Here is a 21,000-nt window from a genome sequence, read left to right as displayed (position 1 = left end):
ATCGTTTTCTTTTATGTTTCACCCTTCTACAGGTAAATAAAATTAGGAGGTACCATGCAGTGGTAAAACAAGGAGGAAGATAAACATGACAAAATACTAACAATGAGCCTACCACTCAGGTTCTCCGCTCTGGAGCCCCATCAAATCCCAGCTCCTGAAGCCATGCTGGGGATGTACGGACTCAAATTCAAGACCATGAAATAGAGAAGCAATTGGACCTAGCTAAATGGAAGCTATCAGTGTATTTCTGTGCTGCAGCCCAGCTCAGGGCTGCTGTGAGGCTGCAAATCAGGTTTGGCTCACAAGCCCCTGCAGCTCTCACTGTTCTGTGACTTCTGGAGACACACAGAATTCACTGCAAGCAGGACAAAGGAAATGCTGCGGCTTTTACCTCCATAATTGGGATCGATGAGAGGACTTTGGTCTCGATGTTGGTCTCGCTGGCAGAACCACCAACGGTTGCAAAGAAGCGCATGGCATATTTGGCAGAAACTGTCTTTCCAGCACCAGACTCCCCGCTCACGATGATGGACTGGTTCTTCTCATCCCTGTTGCAGCAGAGGAGAAAAGCATTTGTGAGTTAATCCGCTTCCTTGTTAACAGTTTGTTTGCATCATGACATGATCTTTCATCTTCACATGTCATCGACTCCCTCGCCTTATTGCCTATGTTATGGATGCTGGATTTATTCTGTACTGCACCAAAATAATGGTGAATAATACACAGTAGTGGTACATCTCAGCTAAAACATAAAGGACATTTTGAGCATCTCCAGAACATCTCCAAACGCTTGCAGAGACAGCGGGAGACCAACTTCTGCATGAAGTGCTGTGGCTTTCTTCACTCCTGGAGCACATAGCCCTGCACTGGGAAACCCATCCTTTCATACCACAGTAACAAACCTTCTCTGCTTTACATTTGCCTGGAGAACAACAAGCACTGGCTGAATATCAGTTTCTAATATTATATATCTTATTTTTCCCCTCCAACACTTTCACTCTAGCATTTGAGATCTTTCTCTACAAAATAGTTGTGGAAGTTGCTCATGTAGCCTATTGCTAAGCTATTATGTTCAAAATAAGTTAAAAACAAGTAGTGAGATCAAGCACCTGAAAACAGTGCCCCTCTACTCTGTTCTCGTGAGACCTCACTTGGAGCATTGTGTGCAGTTCTGGTGTCCTCAACATAAAAAGGACATGGAACTGTTGGAATAAGTCCAGAGGAGGCCACGAGGATGATCGGGGACTGGAGCACCTCCCATATGAAGACAGGCTGAGGAAGTTGGGGCTGTTCAGCCTGGAGAAGAGAAGGCTGCGTGGAGATCTCATAGCAGCCTTCCAGTATCTGAAGGGGGCCTATAGGGATGCTGGGGAGGGACTCTTCATTAGGGACTGTAGTGACAGGAGAAGGGATAATGGGTTAAAACTTAAGCAGGGGAAGTTTAGACTGGATCTAAGGAAGAAATTCTTTCCTGTTAGGGTGGTGAGGCTCTGGAATGGGTTGCCCAAGGAAATTGTGAATGCTCCATCCCTGGCAGTGTTCAAGGCCAGGCTGGACAGAGCCTTGTGTTGCCTGGTTTAGTGTGAGGTGTCCCTGCCCATGGCAGGAGGGTTGGAACTGTACAATCTTAAGGTCCTTTCCAACCCTAACTGTTCTATGATTCTATTCTGTGATTCTATGAAATTGCAGACATCCTACAATTCTCTATGCAGTCATATGAATATCAGTGTTTTCGCATATATACATATATAACATCTGTTTAAAACTTTGGCAACAATAATACAAAGCATGTCTCTGACATCAGGCTCACACTATCCATCCCCAAATCCTACCAAATTGTAAGTCACTGCTCCAAAGCACAAAGGTACTTCTGGGATCAAGGGGTAAAAACAGACAAATGAAGAGTTTAAAAGCAATTTCTGGTAGACATCACTAAGTAAAGCCTGTTCCACTCCCGAAGCTTTGCAAAAGCTTTTAAGAATGACTCACTCATTAACAGAAGGATGGGGCAGACTTACCCTCCCTCCAAGCACACACCAAATTTGCTTACAAAAGTGTTGACACCTCCAGGGCACAGGACTTTGCATAGGGAAGTTGAGGGTGCCTCACCTCAGGTAGCTTTTGAGCTTTGCATGGAGTGCAAGACTCACCCTAACCCCTTTTCTACTTGCAAAATTCATCATTCACACAAAAAAACCTCTTGCACAAGTCATCATGGCTATATTAATTACCCAGCTCTTCCCACCATGGGTGTACAAAGTGGTACCCATTAGATACATCCCAATAATTAATCAGTTTAATGTGCCTGAGCTGCAAGGCAAAGAAAGGATCAGGGCACTAAAAGGAGCTCATTTTGAGGAGAACTACATCCCTCTAGGCAAAGATCTGCTGGCACTGAGAGCAACTGCCTCTGGTGCAGTGGGATCTGCTCCCTATGGCATCCTGGCACAGGGCAAACGCAACACCTCTGCAATCTGGCCACAGACTTTGGGAAAGAAAGAGTTTTCATTGCAGGATTTGATATAAGCTCCAAAGCTACCAGAGGTATAGGGATAAGCTGTAAGTATGTAATTGAGTATGGTTTTAAATAAGATAAAATTAAACTTCCCAGAATCTGCCCAGCTTCCATGAATCAGAGCTGAATACAGGCACACAAAAACATATATACCAGTGCAACAGTAAATTTAGACTTTGCAGCTCTTTTGATGTCAGGAAACACCATAAAAATGCATTTCAATTTAAGATACTTGGTTCAAGTTTATACCAGCAAGAGACGAGAACAGGGGCTAAATGATTGCCATATATCACTTTTTCAACAAAAATACAAAGATGCTGCAACACCACACTATTACTTTCCCCTGCTGTCAGGCATGTACATCTTAATTCCTTCAAGAATTCTGACCCTATAAAGTAAAACATGACATTTTGGAGGAAACCACAACTTTGTGACACTTCCAGCACTGGCAAGCTGATTTCCAACTCTGTTTATATTTTACAGGTACCAATTCACAAAGTGCATCTTATCCACCCCTTATCCAGCTCCACCAGTCTCCTGGGCTTCACCCATTAGGAAGCCAAGAGGAACCTCCAACCACCCTTAGCTCTACCGCCTGTGAACTGAGCACAACTTCACCCAGGCAGACAACAACCTGGAGCTGGTGTTCCTGGTGACTCACCCCAGGTGGGGACAACCTGCACATCTTACCCAGGACTTGCTAAGTCATGGCTATATGCCCCCCCCCAGTACGTCTTGGCACAGCCACCGTGACTCTGCTGCAGGCAGCCAGCTGGCAGGATGCAGACAGGGGCCTGCCAACATGCCTGTCTCACACCTCTACACTTCCATGGGTATGCAATAAAGCTGGTTTTGTAGCACAAGCCACCAGACACATGAACCCAATGGAGGAAACCTGTGCCAACTTCAGTTAGGAAGGAAGACTAAGCACCAAAACCAGAAGTATGCTGGATAAACCCACATCAACAATTCCTGGGACAGGTGATGGCAGCGATATATCATGGTTTATCTCTGGTTAAAGTAGGCAACAAGTTTCACCCCTGCATTAATCTTTATGGACAACCACTTGCTGAAGTCCAGCAGTGAACATCCCATGTTGGTTATGAGTAGGAAGCAACACATAAAACTTGTGTTGGCTACAAAGAAATTACAGAATCATAGTATCCTAGAATACTTAGGGTTGGAAAGGACCATAAGATCAGTTCTGGCATGGACTGCAAGAGCAGATGAACAGACTATTCTTCATCGGAGGTGAGGAAGAAGCAGAAGAAAGAGGTGACAACCAATATCTCTGCCAGCAAGCGCTGGCCTTGCAAAAGGAACTCTGCAAATGCAAAGGTGTCTGTCTGCCTTAGAGCTACACTTGCCTGAAAGTCACTTGATAATTTTTGCTCATTCAGTTCAGAAAACATTTCACTACCACTTTTTTTTTAAGTTAAGATGAAAACTACACCATTTTGAGAGAGAACTTTTGGATGAATGAAGCCAATAAAGCTCAAAATAGAGGAATTTTGCATTACTTGGCATCCAGTCAGCACTGCTACAACGTACTGTTCTTTAATATGGCTTTTTTCTATTTAAGATTCAGAACTAATACCTCTTGCTACCGAACTTCTCCAGTCAGCTTCCTGGAATCAGGGTATGCCTGGCTGAAGCAGGCAGAGACCAACCCATCAGGGAGATCATCCAAGGGGATTTCCAGACCCACAGTCTCAGCGGGATTCAGGTCCCATCATGAACTGCCTTTTACGTGGCATCCTGAGTGTTGTACTCCTGTCTCTAGTTTGCTTTATTTTAAAACTACCATCATTCCCCAAAAGACATTGAACCTAGTGATAAAAACCAAGGACAACACCATTTACTGCTACTACAGCTGCTTGGCCTCATTTTATTATAGGTTCTCAAGAATTTGCCGTAACAGCTGATGTGCAGCTACATGGAATGGGCCAGGCAGGTTCTCCATGCATTGCACAAGAAAACTTCTGGAGCTGTTTTATATTAGTTGAAAAATGAAAGTTAAAAGAAAGCTGCTGGTTTCCACCATTCCATGATTCCAAGCAAGACAGCAAGGCTGCTCCAGCTCCTGCTTTTGCAGTAATGTGTCTCCTGTGTTTTTTCAGTGGAAAATGCCCATTCAGACATTTCTTTTTCAACTTCAGGAACAAAAGCCTTCAGGAATAAAGGCTACAGAGGCTTTCCCTTCTTCAGCATACAAGTTAATCAACTGCTGGTGCCAGCAGGGAAAAAACAGATGAACCCCACAGAGCAGCTGGTAGCAAGCAGGCTGCTCAGCAAGCAGAAATGGTTAAAACCAAGCAGTTCTTGTTTGTATTCAGCATGGAATAAAATGTATTTAAATGTTTTCCCATTGTGCAGGTGCAGTACGCTACAAAGCTGCTTGAAATACAGTCAATTTTGGCAGCATCAGCACAGAATTACTGTGGAAATAAAGCCTGGATAAAATGGAATGCTATGGGTGAGTATCATGCTGCAGCATGGCAATGCTGTCACATCTCCTCCGGGGGCTTATGTGGCTCCTGTGCACTTTGGGGATGTCACCGTGGTTTGTAAGGCTGCTATGAAGTGCATAAGTGTTCTTCTCACCAAACACACGATGCATACCTGCTAGCACACAACATGCTCATGCCCATCCAGCGGGATACAGTATGCAATGGGGATGAGGTTTCAACAATGGCCAAAGGTGTTGTTCCCAACTCATGCTACTGCTGCAGCTCAAAACTAGGCATGAGGCACTTAAAGATGCTGCTCCCCAACCTTCACCCCCAAACCTTCACCTTCATGGGCCTGCAGAAGTTTAGTTTCTTCACTTAGAGAAGCTTTCTAAGACAGCCTGGAATATGAATACCATGGTCTGAGCTACAGTCTCCACTCATTAGAGACACTTACAAAACCATCAAGGAGCATATGTCCAACCAGAACGAAGTCCAGGATTGTTTCTTCAATGCAAGGTGCCAAAGACTTCCAAAGCTTCTATGTAGGTGAGTAACGCATCTCTTTTTTATCATGTTATATGAGCAATGCCCGTCACAACTCTCACCCTTGGCCAGACATGCAGCAAGAGTTGGGAGAGGCGAATACGGCAGTCACTAGAGTTTTGGTGTTTCAACACTACGTGAAAAATACCATAGAATCACAGAATGGTTCCAGTTGGAAGGGACCTTTCAAGGTCCAAGTATCCTGCAATGAGCGAGGACATCTTCAACTAGATAAAGTTGCTTGGAGTCCCATCTAACCTGAGCTTGAATGTTTCCAGGGATGGGGCATCTACCACTTCTCTGAGCAACCTGTGCCAGTGCCTCACCACCTTCATCATAAAAAAAAACCTTCTTCCTTATATCTAGTCTAAAGCCTCATATATACTAGGGTTTTTTTATTAAGGCAACATCTAAAGGTGTTTCACAAGGAAAAAAGAAAAGTCAGTTGTCTATGAAGAGAAAGGGCACTTCAAACAGATACCTTCACTGATTAAGACTAGCTGCTGATCATCAGCCTTTGCATTGAGGAAACGGATTTCCCTGTTTAAGCAGCCAGTCCTTTACCTGCAGCAATGCAGAGAACACCGCTACCCCTGGAGCCTGGGAAAGGTGTGTAGAAATGTCAAAACTTCAAGCCTGCCCAACTGGACACACTCTCCAACTGTACCAAGAGCTACACCCATTCTGGTTGCATCAGAGCAATCACACGCGAAACACTGCTCAGTGTTTCCCTATGAGTTATCTGTCTCAGTCTGGGAATGTCATTAGTCATTGTAATATATGATATCCCATCAATTTACCTGGTGAAGTCAGAGCTGAATGTCCCTGGAAACTCCTCACTGCAGACAAAGGGATGGTCAAGCCATAGCAATAGCAAAAGGGTTGGATCCAAGGACAGTGATGGACCCCTCTGTCAAGAAGAGACGGGGGACATCCCAGTGTCCTTGTACACATCCAACATCCTTAGCCTTCCCCAACACAGCTTGAAAGCAGGAGTATTTGAAGATAAACATACTCAAAATGTTCTCCAGACCTGAAGCACAGTCAGAATTTTTCCAAAGACAGCTTTCTTCAAAGCAGCAACCTACAGCAATGAGAAGGGACCTAAAATTTACAGGACTTGTTTTTATAATCATGTCTTCAGAAAACCATCACTGGCACCAGCAGCTTAAGCAAACCACTGCAAATTTCATCCTGATCACAGCAACAAGAGTAAAAACAGTTGCACTGAAACCACAGCTCCTCTGAGAAAAAACATCCAAAGCAAACCATGACAGAGCCAGATTCTGAGAATAATTATCAGGGGTCACTCCAGCTCTAATCCCAGATCCAGCACTAATTCTGTGTCGTGGAACAAGTCAATAAATCTCTCCGCTATGGACATCATATTTAACCTACTTCTTTCAGGATGCTTGGAGGATTAGTGTTCATAAAGCAATCTGAAGATTAAAAATGCTTTAGGTACTGTAGTTTGAATTTATCTTCACCACAACAAGAACACCCACAAAGACCCAATGCACAGCAAGCTCTAACACAGTGCTGTATTGACAGTGCTGTGCAGGCTAAAGAGTTTAGCTACTGCATTACGTTGTTAGTGATACATAATAATGCAATAATTTCATTAGCATAGGATTGCATTGCCTCGAGTGCTAACGACAGTGATGAAAACCGAGATGGGTCTAACTCTGCCTTCACATGAATAAACAGAAGTTGCACACTATAAAGATTAAAATCAGCGTGTTCCAGCATTGTAATGTGGGTAAGAGCTGCCTCAGAAATGACCTCTGAAGCCAGGAATCATTCCCATTTCAGTGGGATAAGTGGAGTTTGGGGCAGCAGAGCTGCTGCCATTCTCGGCAGCAACGTTTTACTTGTTGGCTTTAATTTGGGTATTTAATAAACCAGGCCTGGCATCATCAGTCAGCACATACATGAAAACACGACTTCGGGGTAGTGGGACTTCCCTCAGAGAAACCCAAGAGGACATTATTTAGCATCTGGTTGAACAAGAGTGTTTAAGGGCATGCTTTCCCTTTGCGTTATCACACATCTGCTGCAAATGCATGTTTTAAGCCGCAGATGCTGAAGCCAGCAGCAACATAAGGATGGCTTTTCAAGTGCTACATGTTTTTCTGGGCCTTTCTTACACTGCAGCTCTCATAAACAACATGAATTATTAGCCTATACGGTTTTTTCTCTTTTTTTCCTTTTTGTTATTTTGATGTAGACAAACTTTTACATAGTGACTTGTACGGATGGGGAAGAAGAAATAATTTTTTCACCAACATCCTACACCAAACATGAGGTACATCACAACTCCAAAATACATTTTGGCCAGAACCACCTCAAAGCTGCTGTACCCCTTCTCCATCCTGGTACCATCACAACTGTAGAGACAGCATTGCATTTTAATGCAACAAACTAAAGAAAGAACACAGTAACATCCCATTTCAGTGATGCCAAAGCCTGGTGTAATGTCCATCAGCTTCTGCAGGTGTCCCTGGGGGATGTTAGATCATGCACATCCAAGTCTTACTTCAGAAGATGAATCAGGGTCCATCCTGAGCAGCTTCCAAGCCAATTTGCCTACAAATACATGGGTTTTAGCAACAAGTTAGAGAGGAAAAAATGGGCTTGAATCTCTCAGGGTCATAGAATCCCAGACTGGTTTAGGTTGGATGAGACCTTAAAGCTCATCCAGTTCCAACCTGCTGCCATGAGCAGAGACACCTTCCACTAGAGCAGCTTGCTCCAAGCCCCTGTGTCCAACCTGGCCTTGAACACTGCCACGGATGGGGCAGCCACAGCTTCTCTGGGCACCCTGTGCCAGCGCCTCAGCACCCTCACAGGGAAGAGCTTCTGCCTAAGAGCTCATCTCAGTCTCCCCTCTGGCAGGTTAAAGCTTGTCCCGTATGCTGGGAAAAGCCTACAAGTACCAGTTTGGCCCTAAATGGAAAGGATGAGCTCGTAGCATGATGCTCAAAGAACAGGTAACATGCAGATTAACCTTCTCTTCTGCAACAGTCGCCGGCAGCACCGTTCCTTCTGTACAGCACTATTTAACACGCACACCAATCTGATGTTTCTAATGCTGAGGTCAAATACCACGGTGCAAATTAAGATGTCTTTGCAGAGGTCGGAGCACTTTTAATGTGATGCTCCAGAAAACTCCTCCTGTGAGAGCAGTGGGAGTCCCACTGGTCCCAGCTCATCGAGGGACCTTCTCCCCAAACTGCTTTGTGCGGCCAGCTGGAAATGCCCCTTCAGTAGTAAAGAAAATCCTCAGTGCTCAAAGTTCCTGCAAAATGCTGAGCTGTCTCCAGTCTTCCCACCAATCCCTGAGGGCAGGATGACCTTCTCCCAGGATTTATGCTTTGCATAGCCCGTTGGGGAAGAACACAAGCTCCTCGGCCACACTTAACGCGAGGTCAGCAATTCTTTTGTGCGCTGTTTCTAATGAGAGCAAAACACGCACCCTGCCAATTTTATTAGCTCTCTGGCACCCTGATGCCCTTTTCTGCGCTGGGATCACATCACACAGCTCTGACCAAAGACACCCGCAAGCACTGGTCCCTGTGGAGCACTGCAGCCTTACAGATGGAGGAGGCTTTGTACTCCATCCTCCCAAAAAGTATCACAAACAGGCAAGAATCATGCTGGCTTTCTTTTCTCCGAGCTTGTAAGATGCTACCCCAGCAGTTCAGCTCTGCAGGCACCAGGAGGACACGTCTATTGTTATTCCACCCCATGGCAGTCCCAGAAAGTCTTTCCTGCAGACTTCATCACCTCAACCATTATCAGCCACTGAACCTTTTAGAACTCCTGCTTGACCATCTAATTAATTACAGTTGATATACATTGGGAAAACCCCAGAAAGATTTTCAGAAACCACTGGGTTCTCTGCCCTGAGGTCTCCAGAACTTCACTGAGGATATGGCAAGCAGTGACTAGGAGGTGGGCAAGGACAATCACAAGTTGTTCTGTTCTGATGTAATTATGATGCTTATAAACACCTTTTTGAATGTTTAATGATATTTGGTGTTACAGCTTTCACACCTCAGAGCTGGAACAGCTCGTCTGCATCACAGCAGTACTTACATACCTGATGCAGCCTATTAAAACTCCTTCCAATATTTCACACACACAGTCGTTACTCTTAGTCACACACTGACCTTTCTGTGTCTTAAGCTGTCCCATGCTAGTGCTGTCCCATTATGTGTATTTATGATTTCTCTGTAAGGGATGTCTCATTTATGATTAAAGCTGCTTTCAGATAGCACCGTATTCATTCCAAATTGCCAAAAAAGAAAAGAAAAAGAAACTAAAATAGGATCATTTAGTTGGCCACTTAGAGCCTCTCTGTCCTCTCCCATAGCAAGAGAAGTAAGACTAGAGGGTCTCTCCTCCAGTACCTGACAAACACTACCTAAGTCTCTGCCATTTTTATTCTTCTTTCTTTATATTACCTCTGGAGGAGCTGTGTCCAGCTGCTTCTGCAAACCCTGAGGTTTCACATCAGCATTGACATGTTCATGGGGTAGCTCTTCCAAAGCCTCCTTCCTATCCCACTTTTAACTCTAAACAGAAGAGACCCCGCTCGGTTTCTCTGCTTTCTAAATTCAAGGCTGTTAGTGATTTTATCCTCTGACTCTTTTTGAGAGGTGCCTGCTGCAAATCCCTGCTGAGCTGCAGCACAGGTTGGCCCCACAGTTCACTGTAAACCCTCAGCCCAGCCTCATTCACCAGGAGATATGAAACCTTTCCCCTTTTAATACAACGCAGCATTCAGCCTTATTTATTGTGCCAGACTGATTCCTTGCCCATCCCTGTTGGGGGTTAATCTCTCTTCACTCCTACCCATTCTCTCATTGTATGGCTTTAAATCCTCTTTTAAAGCTTGAAATTTAAAGTGCTTTCAAATGACACACACCCCACACCCCCCCCCCCCCACTGTACCCATACCCCTGCCCATCTTTATGGGGTTAAGCGCAGGGCTGATGCTGCAATTTCTGCTCTTTTTCAGCTCTGGCATTGATCCCCAGAGCAGAAGAAAGCATGGCTGTGGCCATGCACAGTCCCAACAGCACTGCATCTTGCAAGACATGGATCGTGTGTGGTGTTTGTTGGCGTAGGCAAGCAGTGATTTTTACATTTGGGAGTAAGCTTCTGACGGTGCAATGCAAGACCTGGGTGCACTAACTTCCAAACAAAACAGAAAGACACTACTAAATAGTTACCCATCTGCAGTCCTAGTACTTAAGTATTTAGTGACAGAAACAGCATGCTGACAACAGCGCTGAAAAGGCAAGACACACTATTTCCATGTTACTCACAATTTCAGAATCACACAGGTGATGCTGACCCTGGTTTGAATTGCAGGCACCAGGGTTTCTCTGGTACCCACCAAGCAGTCCAGAGGTGCAAACCCAGCCCCCAGATAATTTCTATGTTTCCTGTGTTGTTCTGCAAAAACTATTGACAACACTGTGAGGAGATCCTCACGCTGGGGAGGAGGAAACTCCAGTTTAACCATCAGGGTACCAGAACACTCGCATTCCCTCTGATGTTACAAGTGCCATCTGTGAAAGCATCAGCCTGATGGATACACAAGTGACTAAAGAGCATGACTTCACTCAGTCCACATGTTTCTTGGCAGGCTGCTGTAAGTCTCAAGACTTGCAAGTTACTCGAGATCTTTTTCATCATAAGATTCGAACACAGCACTTATCTTGTGTTGGTTAGCAGACATGGACTGCTGCCATGTCACACCTGCTAAGAGTTCCACATATGTGACTATAAAGTTGCTACCACAGTGGGATAGAGACATGCTCATTGGAAAACATACAGAATATACAGTAAAGGGTTTGTGATGCTTTTGATGTTTGATTTATGATTTGAGCAAAGACTACCTTCACTACATGCTCCCCATTTTTGGAAGATGTTTTACAGCCTTAGGAGAGCCCATTCTCCTGCCCCATTGCCCACAGCAATGACACACCACATACTTCTATCACCTAGTGCTGTTCAACTTTGCATTTCATTAATTATATTCCATTATTTTAAAAGTAAGTAAATAAAACACCCATTAAGAAACCTTACTTGGATTAGCAAGTCCTGGCCTGAGTGAACTCAACTGGTACAAAAGGAAGAGGTAGGGCATAAAAAGCCACACAAATGGATTCAGTACTGTAGCATACTGCAGTAATTTTCCCAACACACTCAGCTCAGCATCAAGGGACAACACAGTGACCACATCAACAAGCTGAGCTGGCTGAGGATAGCTGGGGAGAAGAAAAACAGGGCTGCAGACATGAAAGAGAACTAAATAGCCAACTAAAGCCCCCAAAGGCTAGAAATGGAAAACTGGTGTTGCACTGTCCCCATGCAAACTTCCATCACCTTCACAGAGGTGGCAATAACCAATGGGACATACACATCAAGAGGAATGTGGGTTAGGGTTAGAAGTGACAAACAATCCCTGCTCGTGCATGGGAAGCTGCTGGTCAGGTTCACATCAGCAGAAATGAAGGTTCAAGGGGAGTATTCTTGCTAGACTCCAGGCTTCTGCCCAGACTGACGACACACAAGGGAATCAGAGCCACCATCAGGATCAGGGCACACAAGGGATCTTTTGTTCCTCTGTAAGGAAAGCAAAATGCAATCAGCCAGGACACTGGCAGCTATGCTGCTGCTCTGGGCAATCCTGGCTGTCCCCACAAAGCTTTCAGCTTGCTTTCAGAAGCACAAATATCTTCTGCAGCACTCAGAGGTGTAAAAGGCACCAACACCCCATGCATCTCACTAAGTGTATCAGGAGGACAGAAACGAGGAGCAGAGGAGATGGTTGCAGTGCCCTGCAGATAACATGCATCCCAAAGCACAAATTGCTTCGAACCCCACAGCCACAGCTATTAGCAATCACCAAATGATCCAGTTTTCTACCACCCCAGCACTTGACTCCAATGCGTCTGGCAGCAGCGCTTGGAGCAAGTTAACTCCATGCTGTGTATTTAGCTTAAAACAATATTGTTTCAGTGAACTAGGTGCAGTTAGTCTCACACTGCCTATGCAGGGAGTTTATAAAGAGCTGGTCACTGTAAAAATTACAGGCTGTCACATGTGAATTTTAATCACTTGCCCTTTTTTAAGCTGTTTTACACACAAGCGCTGCAAACCATCCTCCTTTGGAAACACCTTCATTTAAAGGGGAGTTTTAACGCATGCATATGTACATAGGTGTTCTGAACTATTGCTGCCATAAAAAAGGAATCAGATGATGTTGTACACCCTCTGCAGTCCCTTTTTTTTTCCCTTTTAAAACATCATTTCCTGATCACTGTGTAACACCAGAGGATACAGCAGATCTTTACATCCATCTGTGAAGGTGCCTCCAACCCCATCTTACGGACATCATCAGTTTGAGGAAGGAAAGAAATCATAGGACAACTTCACTAACACTTGTAGACCAGCAAACATCTTAACTTCTGCCCTGGCACCCTGCCTCTACAGGGCTGTGGCATACTAGAAACCTAGAGAATTTAAAATGAAATAAAAGAACCAAATTGCTTCCAACTTCTCCCATTTACAGTCTTACATTCTGGGCCCTTTTTCCTTGGCATCTACTCAATCCCATTCAATCGCCTCCATTGCATCTTCCCAGTGTGCTCTGTGACACTAATAAAGCTAAAATATACATATGTAAATATTTATTACATATATATATTATGCTTTTTATATACATATAATATAAATATAAAATATGTACTCACATATATATCTGCTTTTATATACATGAAAACAGATATTTATATTTTTATACATTTCATATAAATATAAGTATATATTTATATATTTTATATTTATTTATAATAGATGATAAAGACATAGAGGTGATGGAGAGATAGAGATAAAGAGATAAGGAGATAGAGAGATATGACCTTGCCTTCTGCACTGTAAAAGAGCTACCCAAACTGACCTCATGGTTCCTGATTACATCCGTGCACTATTTTTCCTATAAAACCAGACACCTTGCAGCCCTCTTTATCCAGGACTTCATGAAAAGAAGGAAAAGTTTGCCCTTAGAGCACCACTGAACTTGAAACTCCGCAGCAAGGGAGAAGCCAGCACCATGAGCCTGCTCACACGCTCAGTCCAATTTTGCTCTGTTTGCCTGTGGCCCCAGAAAAGCCTCAATCACCATTTCAGCAATGGGGTTTTTTGAAGGGTTTATTGCCTCAGTGCAGTGTCTGATCTCAATGAAGCAGTTTACTGAGAAGTCAGCTTATGAAGTTCTGCTCCACCACACAAACTGCATGAGTATTATCCCATGGACATATATCATTGCAAAACTTGGAGATGACACTCCACCAAACATCAGACAAGCTCATGCAGAAATAACTGCCTGGTGACTACAGGAAATTATTTATTCACCACCTTTTTGCTCACTGGTGTTGCAAATAACATCAACTGCTTTCCAAATAATCTTCCATGGAGAAAGCTTGTTTTACCCATCTGATTTTCTTACTTACACTGAAGACATTCTGATTGAAAGGAAACCAGAGAAATTCAAACAGAATGCACATCTGCAGCATTGTTCTTGCTTTTCTATGATGCGATTTGCATTGTTTGTTTTTAGAATAATTCCTTTATATATATGTGTGTATGTATATGTATATATATACAAGCCTATATATGCATATACACAAGCACACACTTAGACAGAAAACAAACAAACCCAGAAGGCTAGCTAGAGATTACTGCTCTCAGTCACACTGCAGGTTTGACCTTTTGAGATTACAGGTTTGAGTTTTATTCCCGATCTATCGGATGCACCAGACATGATGCAATTGTTTAAAAGCTAAATATGCTGCAAAAAAAGTGATAGCTTTGCACCAGTTTAGGTTTAAAGTGCTCACAGACCTCCATCCTGACGGCTGAGCTGCCCATGTCCCACCATGCTCACACACACCCCTAAGCAGAGCTGCAGATACAAGGCATCCTGCTGAGTCAGTTTAAAAAGAAAAACAAAAAAAAAGGGCAAAATTAAGTCCTGTCCAATGCACTACATCCATCATTCATGAGACACACTGTCCATACGCCCTGCTCCAGCAGCTCCACCACCCTCCCTGCAGCACTGCAGAGGGAAAAGCATGGATCAAACTGTGGAGACACAACATCCACTCAGAAGCTTTCAGATTTAAAATATAGTGTGCTTCACTTTAAGAGCCATATTTTAAATAATGAGGCGGATTCCTATAATCCACGTTACAATCTCCTCTCAGCCCTATTTGAATCCCTCTTTTGTTCCAAGCCTGCAATTACCCTAATACCAGCCTGAGACATAAAGCACCAGAACAGCACTAACAGTGAGCATCTTGTTTATTAAGAGCTCTGAAGGTGGTTATTTCCATGTCTCTTTGCAAACATAGCAGTCCTAACCATGCACAGGCAGCAGCTATCAATTATAGGTGGCTGTCAAAAGTAGACTTATTCTGATGAGGAGGACAACAAAGTTGAGCATCTCTGGCTAAGGCTCTTTGTTAGCCCACTGCCTGCAAAATGACATAGGCAAGAGGGAAAATACCAAGTCGTCCCTAGCACAGACTTCAACAGAAAATTAAGTCCTTGTATTTTAGACACATACCCAGGAAAATCAATGGGGCCTCCACACTGGTCAGCAAAACCCTGACATCCTTCAAATAGAACAGTGCAGCTTGCCGCGCAGGCTGGATTCATATAACAAGAACACAGTCCTAAGCCGCCTTTTTTCTATAGACAGCTCCTCAGACTTCTAAATTCTCAAAACGGTTTTGCTCAAAGCACAAGCACTTGCTGGAGGGCTGAACTGAGGCGTGGAGTCAGTTTGGGAGCAATCCCTTCCCTCCAATCTCTGCCCATGGCAGTGTTCCTCCAGATTCATTTCTAGATTGAACTCTGGAGCATCTCTGATTATAAATGCATCCTAACTCACCAGTTAAAGATGAGACACAGCAGAAAACAGGCTGCAACCCTTGGTAAACGGTTATGTGCTTACTCTTACTATTAAAAGCCCAGGCAGCAAAAAAAAAAAAAAAATCACAGCTAATCCACAAGAGCATCTAAACACACTGTGAGAGTCCAGACAGTTATAATGAAATGATCCTTGGTGCAAAGCTCTCAGCTTCCTCTCAAACTCTCTTTTAGATCATGGCTCATCAAAACAAAATTCTGCATCAGCCCTCAGCAACACACAAACAGACATAAAGAGAGTAAAATTCACACTGCATTGCTCTGGTGAAGACATTGCTTTAAAGGACCTGTAAATATTACCAGCCACCTTCTAACTCAAATTCGCAGTGTCTCCATAAAGATGACTAACATCAGCTCCCTTGTTTAGTCTGATTATCTCTCCAAATTATCTGAAATGCGGTTTCCTCTAAGCTATTACACATGACATTTGCAGAGTGGTTTGAATTTCTTCCAGGAAACTCATCCAAGCAGCAACAGGAGAAGGATACCCATCTGAATCATGGTTGCACTGAAAACATGAGCTCCCAAGGACCAAAGTTCCCCACCAGCCTAGCCTGCCTGGCAGTCTTGGCAGCCAACAATGGGGTCAGGTCAGTAAGCAGAATTAATCAGAAATGCCTGACCTCAAAGAGATTTCAGTGTGAAGCAGTTCTGCACCATGCAAGGGAAGCTGCTGCAGGAACCACGTCTTGCATCTCACAGAAGGACAGAGCTAAGCACCCATGGGTGAAGACAGCCACCATGATGGGGAGATACCATACCAACTTGGGGATATAAAGGCACAACAGAAGACTCTGTATTCTCAGAAGAGAGGAAAACCTGGGTGTTTCACATGCTATTCCACAACTTCCTTTTAACTCCATATTTGCAACGTTTAATTGCCTATTTGATCCAACAGCTCGATCTGACCACACTGACTGAGTGAGCACTCACCTGGCCATCTGCTTATAGGCTTCCTCTGCCACGGCAAAGATGTGAGGATCCATATCCCCCATGTTTTGGCCATTGTATGCGTAGATGACATCTTGCCCGTAGATTGGCAGCTGCTCATATGGATTAATGGCGACAAGTACAATACCTTGGAACAGATAAATGGACAGATACATTACAAACCAAGCACAGAGTTAATACTTTAGGCTTTTAAGGGCTTGTGTTAGTTGTTCCAATCAATCTGGTGAAGGACTTCTACTTCTTATCTCAGCATCTCTTGACAGCTAGGCAATAAGCTCCCACATAGCTACAGAGAGGGCACGCAATACTGGTGAGAAGAGCAAATACATAATAGTCTTCATTGTATGAAGGCAGATTTTGCAGGAGGAGTGAGAAGAGGAGCTGAGGAGTCCGTGAGACATTACTTCAAAAAAGCGATTCCTGTGCAACCAAAGCTCTGCTAGACCCAAACAAATATCCCAGATTTTCCCCTGGCTTAAATCTTGAATAAAAACTCGTAACAAAGAATGTACTCAAATCAAAATGAAATGGATAAATCACAGGAAATGAATGCCAGAGCCTGCATTAAAGCTTTAATGTCTCTTTCCTCCCCAGCAATAGGAATGCCGTGCCTGGCTGGAGGAGGCAGCAAGCCCTGGAACTAATGAAATTAATGAGAGGCAAAGACACGCGTGGTGCTACCTGTGCGCTCGAGGGAGCTGGTTTGCACCCTACAGAACTGAAGTACTGCAAAGCTCCACCTCCAGAGCACCTTCAGGTTTTGCAGGTTTGAATTGCTACTGTGAGGAGCTCCAGAGAGCCTGTGGCTGGTGGGACCGGGTGCTGTGCACCAGCCCGGAAGATTCAGGGCTTGGGCACGCTGAAATCACAGCGAAGCACAGGAACTGTCAGCCTGCAGCAAACACCAGGATACGTGACAGGAGGCCAAGAGCAGCCAAGTCATGTTCCATGCCTCCGTGCATCACAAGGAGTGAGAGCAGCAGTCGAGGAGGGGATTCTCTGCTGCGCTCTGGGGAGACCCCCCTGCAGTCCTGATCCAGCTCTGGGGCAGCAGCACAAGAGGGACGTGGAGCTGTTGGAGCGAGGCCAGAGGAGGCCATGGAGATGCTGCGAGGGCTGGAGCAGCTCTGCTCTGGAGCCAGGCTGAGAGAGCTGGGCTGGGGCAGCCTGGAGAAGAGAAGGCTCCTGAAGGGGAGACCTGAGAGCAGCTCCAGTGCCTGAAGGGGCTGCAGGAAAGCTGGAGAGGGGCTTGGGACAAGGGACGTAGGGACAGGCCAAGGGGAATGGCTTTAACCTGCCAGAGGGGAGACCGAGATGAGCTCTTAAGCAGAAGCTCTTTGCTGTGAGGGTGCTGAGGCGCTGGCACAGGGTGCCCAGAGAAGCTGTGGCTGCCCCATCCCTGGCAGTGTTCAAGGCCAGGTTGGACACAGGGGCTTGGAGCAAGCTGCTCTAGTGGAAGGGGTCCCTGCCCGTGGCAGGGGTTGGAGCTGGAGGAGCTTTAAGGTCTCTTCCAACCCAAACCAATGTGTGATTCTATGATATCAACCCAACAGCTTCACCTCACCATGCCTTGCTCCCATCTGCTTCTTGGTTCTCTTAGGGTCATGCATCTGTTACCCTTCGTCGCTGAAAACACGCCACAATGCCAACCAGGCTGAAGCCCTATAAGCCTCAGACAATGGCTACTACAAAAGCACTCTTCTCTCCTCAATTACTTCAGAAGCAAAGCACAATGTATGTAGCACCCACATAGAGCTTTGCAGCTAAACCTACACCTGCTAAGCCCAAATGGCTAAGCCTAAACCCATGTATCTTCGTTATGACGACGCAGTGCTCAAGGTTACCATGAGCCCTCACAAGGAGCTGCAATAATGAAACCTCACTGATTTTGGATGATAGAAGGCTTGCAGCTGACTGGGAACACACATGCAGCTGCAAAAGTCTGCAAGTTGTGACAGCAGTCTAACATTACACACCATTAAATATTTAAAGGAAGTCACCACTACTGCCAGCCACTGAGGCCATGTTATTTCAAGGGCACTACTTTAAGAGTCACCTCCTCCTGCCACACATTTCCTCAAGCACCCTAAGTTGGAACACTGGATCATATCTGTACCAGCCTTAACCACACAAACAATCCCATGTATTTTGCTGATACCTTGCAACTCACCACTTAGAGAATCATTAGTCTGCACCACTGGTAGCAAAATCACTTTCACTGCCAGTAAGAGGGTTCAACATCCAATACTCTCCAACATAACTAAATAAAAAGGGCTGAATTGTCTTCTTCCTTTTCTTTTTTTAGGTTGCAGTTTGTTGCCATCCATTCACAGGTAACTGCTATCTTGAATGGTTTTGGTAGGCCACCCTCCCCGAGAATGACAAACCCAAGTTCACACATAGAACCATAGAATCACGGAATAGTCAGGGTTGGAAAAGACCTCAAGATCACCCAGCTCCAATCCCCCCTGCCATGAGCAGGGTCACCCCACACCAAATTATGTCACCCAAGGCTCTGTCCAACCCAGCCCTGAACACCGCTAGGAATGGAGCATTCACACACACTCTTTCTGCTTTGCATTGAGTTAAATGTCCCTCAAAGTCATCAAGAATAGGAGGGAAATAACAGCGCAGCAAGTTTTTTTTTGCAGTCCTTTAGAAGGAAAATCCACCACAGACACTTGTCAGCTGGGCCACATCTTTCTGGCATGCTGCTGCTCTCCAGTGGTTTGCTAGATCCCACTTTTTTCCCCCCTCAGACTGCCAAGCACATGCAAAGGTGGCCTCAAACTCATCTGACAAGACACCCCCACCAAGAGATACATGGACCTTGAGCTCAGGAAGTTCCCAGTGCACCAACCCTCAAAAACCACCTCTGGTTTTGCAACCTAAAGCCTATTGACACACACTCGTGTCTCCCACCCATCCCAAATTCACAGCCCTGGACCTTCCTCATGCCACAGCCTCTCGCTTGTGGTCTGAGGGGGTTTCTATGTGGATATATTCTATCCACTGCATTCCAGGAGCTGAACATGTGGCCTGGACACTCACCGCAGTACGTGTAGATGTGGTTGGACTCGATGAACCTGACTTTGAGGTTGTGGAGCACTGCGGGCTCATGCAGGTAGCTCAGGGCCGTCAAGTCATTCTCTCCCACAAGGATATCTGGATTGCGCAGGAAAGGCAATTCATTTCCTTGCGGGTCAATGGGATATTCGTAGAGCTGAAGAGACACACAGAAAGAACATCAGAATACCAAAACCAGCAGCTTCTTTAATATCTTACAACTTATCCAAGCATAACTCCATCCTGACACTACAAAATACATACACATCCTGCCCTAAAGGAAATGAAAGCCCCTTTGTGTTACATCCTATAGAGACGTGGATGGCACACGACCAGGTGACAGGTCATCCACCCCTCTGGTAAATGCCTTTGAGCTGTCCAAAAGATGGTCCTGGTGGACACTGATGGTAGATAAGCACCAACCTGAGCACACCTGGGTTGTTTTCATGCCAGCCTTGGGTCAAATTGCCTTTAGCCAGCTCTGACCAGCAGCAGGTACCATACAGAAAACCACAGCTTCATCTGATCTAAGCATCTTCATGCTCTTTGAAAAGCAGCCTTATTTCAAACCAGACCATATTCTCCCCATCAGAGTGATTTCTCAGGTAATCTTTAATTCAGGTTACTTTTAAACTCAAAACCTTATAACCCTTCAGGCAGAGAAGAACACGGATAAGTGAGGAGCCCCTGTTGTTTCGGTACCTTAAGAGCCAGCTTATGCTGTTGAAGCATACAGCTGCCCATATGCTAATTACTTTTGACTCATCCCTAAACGAAGCAGACACCAGCTAAAGAGAAAAAGTGTAATTTACTTTCTTTACAGTGGAGGAAACAAAATTGTTGTGATCTTACTTTGCTCAGGGTGCCTCTGAAAGGGGTCCTGACACTCAGATCCCAGCAGAAGGGAAAAAAAGGCACCGCTACCATTGCTTTGGCATTGGGTTACTGCCTGTGCAAACAGCACAAGAAAAGCTGACCCAAAGTGCACAAGGACAGGCTCCTGCAGCACATCTGACAACCTCGGGCTTGTTTTATACTCCAGTTCCACATTGCCAATGCCAATTTTCAAGAGTCTGCACTCAGTATCACATCTTAATGGCAAACACACCAGGGATCCCTTGTGATATTAAAAAATCAGCTCTTCATTCAAAGGGAGTACACTTGCATACAAAGTGCAGCCAGAAACCACAAAATCCATGAAAATTCACTTTAAGCACAAGGACAAAAGAGAAGCACTAAACAGTCGGGTAGTGCATGTTGGCTGTCAGGAACAAAAGGCTTTCAACAGCTTCAAATGCCCCAAAGGTATGTGTGCTCAGGATCTCTGATGCACACGTGTGCTGTTCCCCTTCACTAACGCTTTTCAGCCTAACATGACTTGGGACCAGGCAGGGTTTAATACAGTAAAGCATCAAACAGGGGTCTCTTGCACAACCTCAAAATGAGATGTTCTTGTGTTTTGCC

At 44.9% G+C, this 21,000-nt stretch overlaps 1 protein-coding gene across 2 annotated transcripts in view; it reads right to left on the bottom strand.

Annotated features, from left to right (window-relative positions):
- MYO5B (myosin VB) overlaps window positions 1-21,000 on the bottom strand; it is a 149,256-nt gene that overhangs the window by 97,263 nt on the left and 30,993 nt on the right. For both annotated transcript variants that reach the window (XM_062615394.1, XM_062615396.1), the window contains exons 3-5: window positions 19,522-19,693; window positions 16,453-16,597; window positions 392-548 (exon numbers count right to left, since the gene is read on the bottom strand). In XM_062615394.1, the coding sequence (XP_062471378.1) occupies window positions 392-548; window positions 16,453-16,597; window positions 19,522-19,693 (474 nt within the window). The remainder of the gene's footprint in view (window positions 1-391; window positions 549-16,452; window positions 16,598-19,521; window positions 19,694-21,000) is intronic.

This window comes from Pezoporus occidentalis, unplaced genomic scaffold, assembly GCF_034315485.1.
Source record: "Pezoporus occidentalis ecotype Australia unplaced genomic scaffold, CSIRO_AGI_Poc_V1 ctg180, whole genome shotgun sequence".
NCBI classification, from domain to species: Eukaryota; Metazoa; Chordata; class Aves; order Psittaciformes; family Psittacidae; genus Pezoporus; species Pezoporus occidentalis.
Note: the sequence above shows the minus strand (reverse complement) of the source record. Positions and strands in the feature narration are given on the sequence as shown.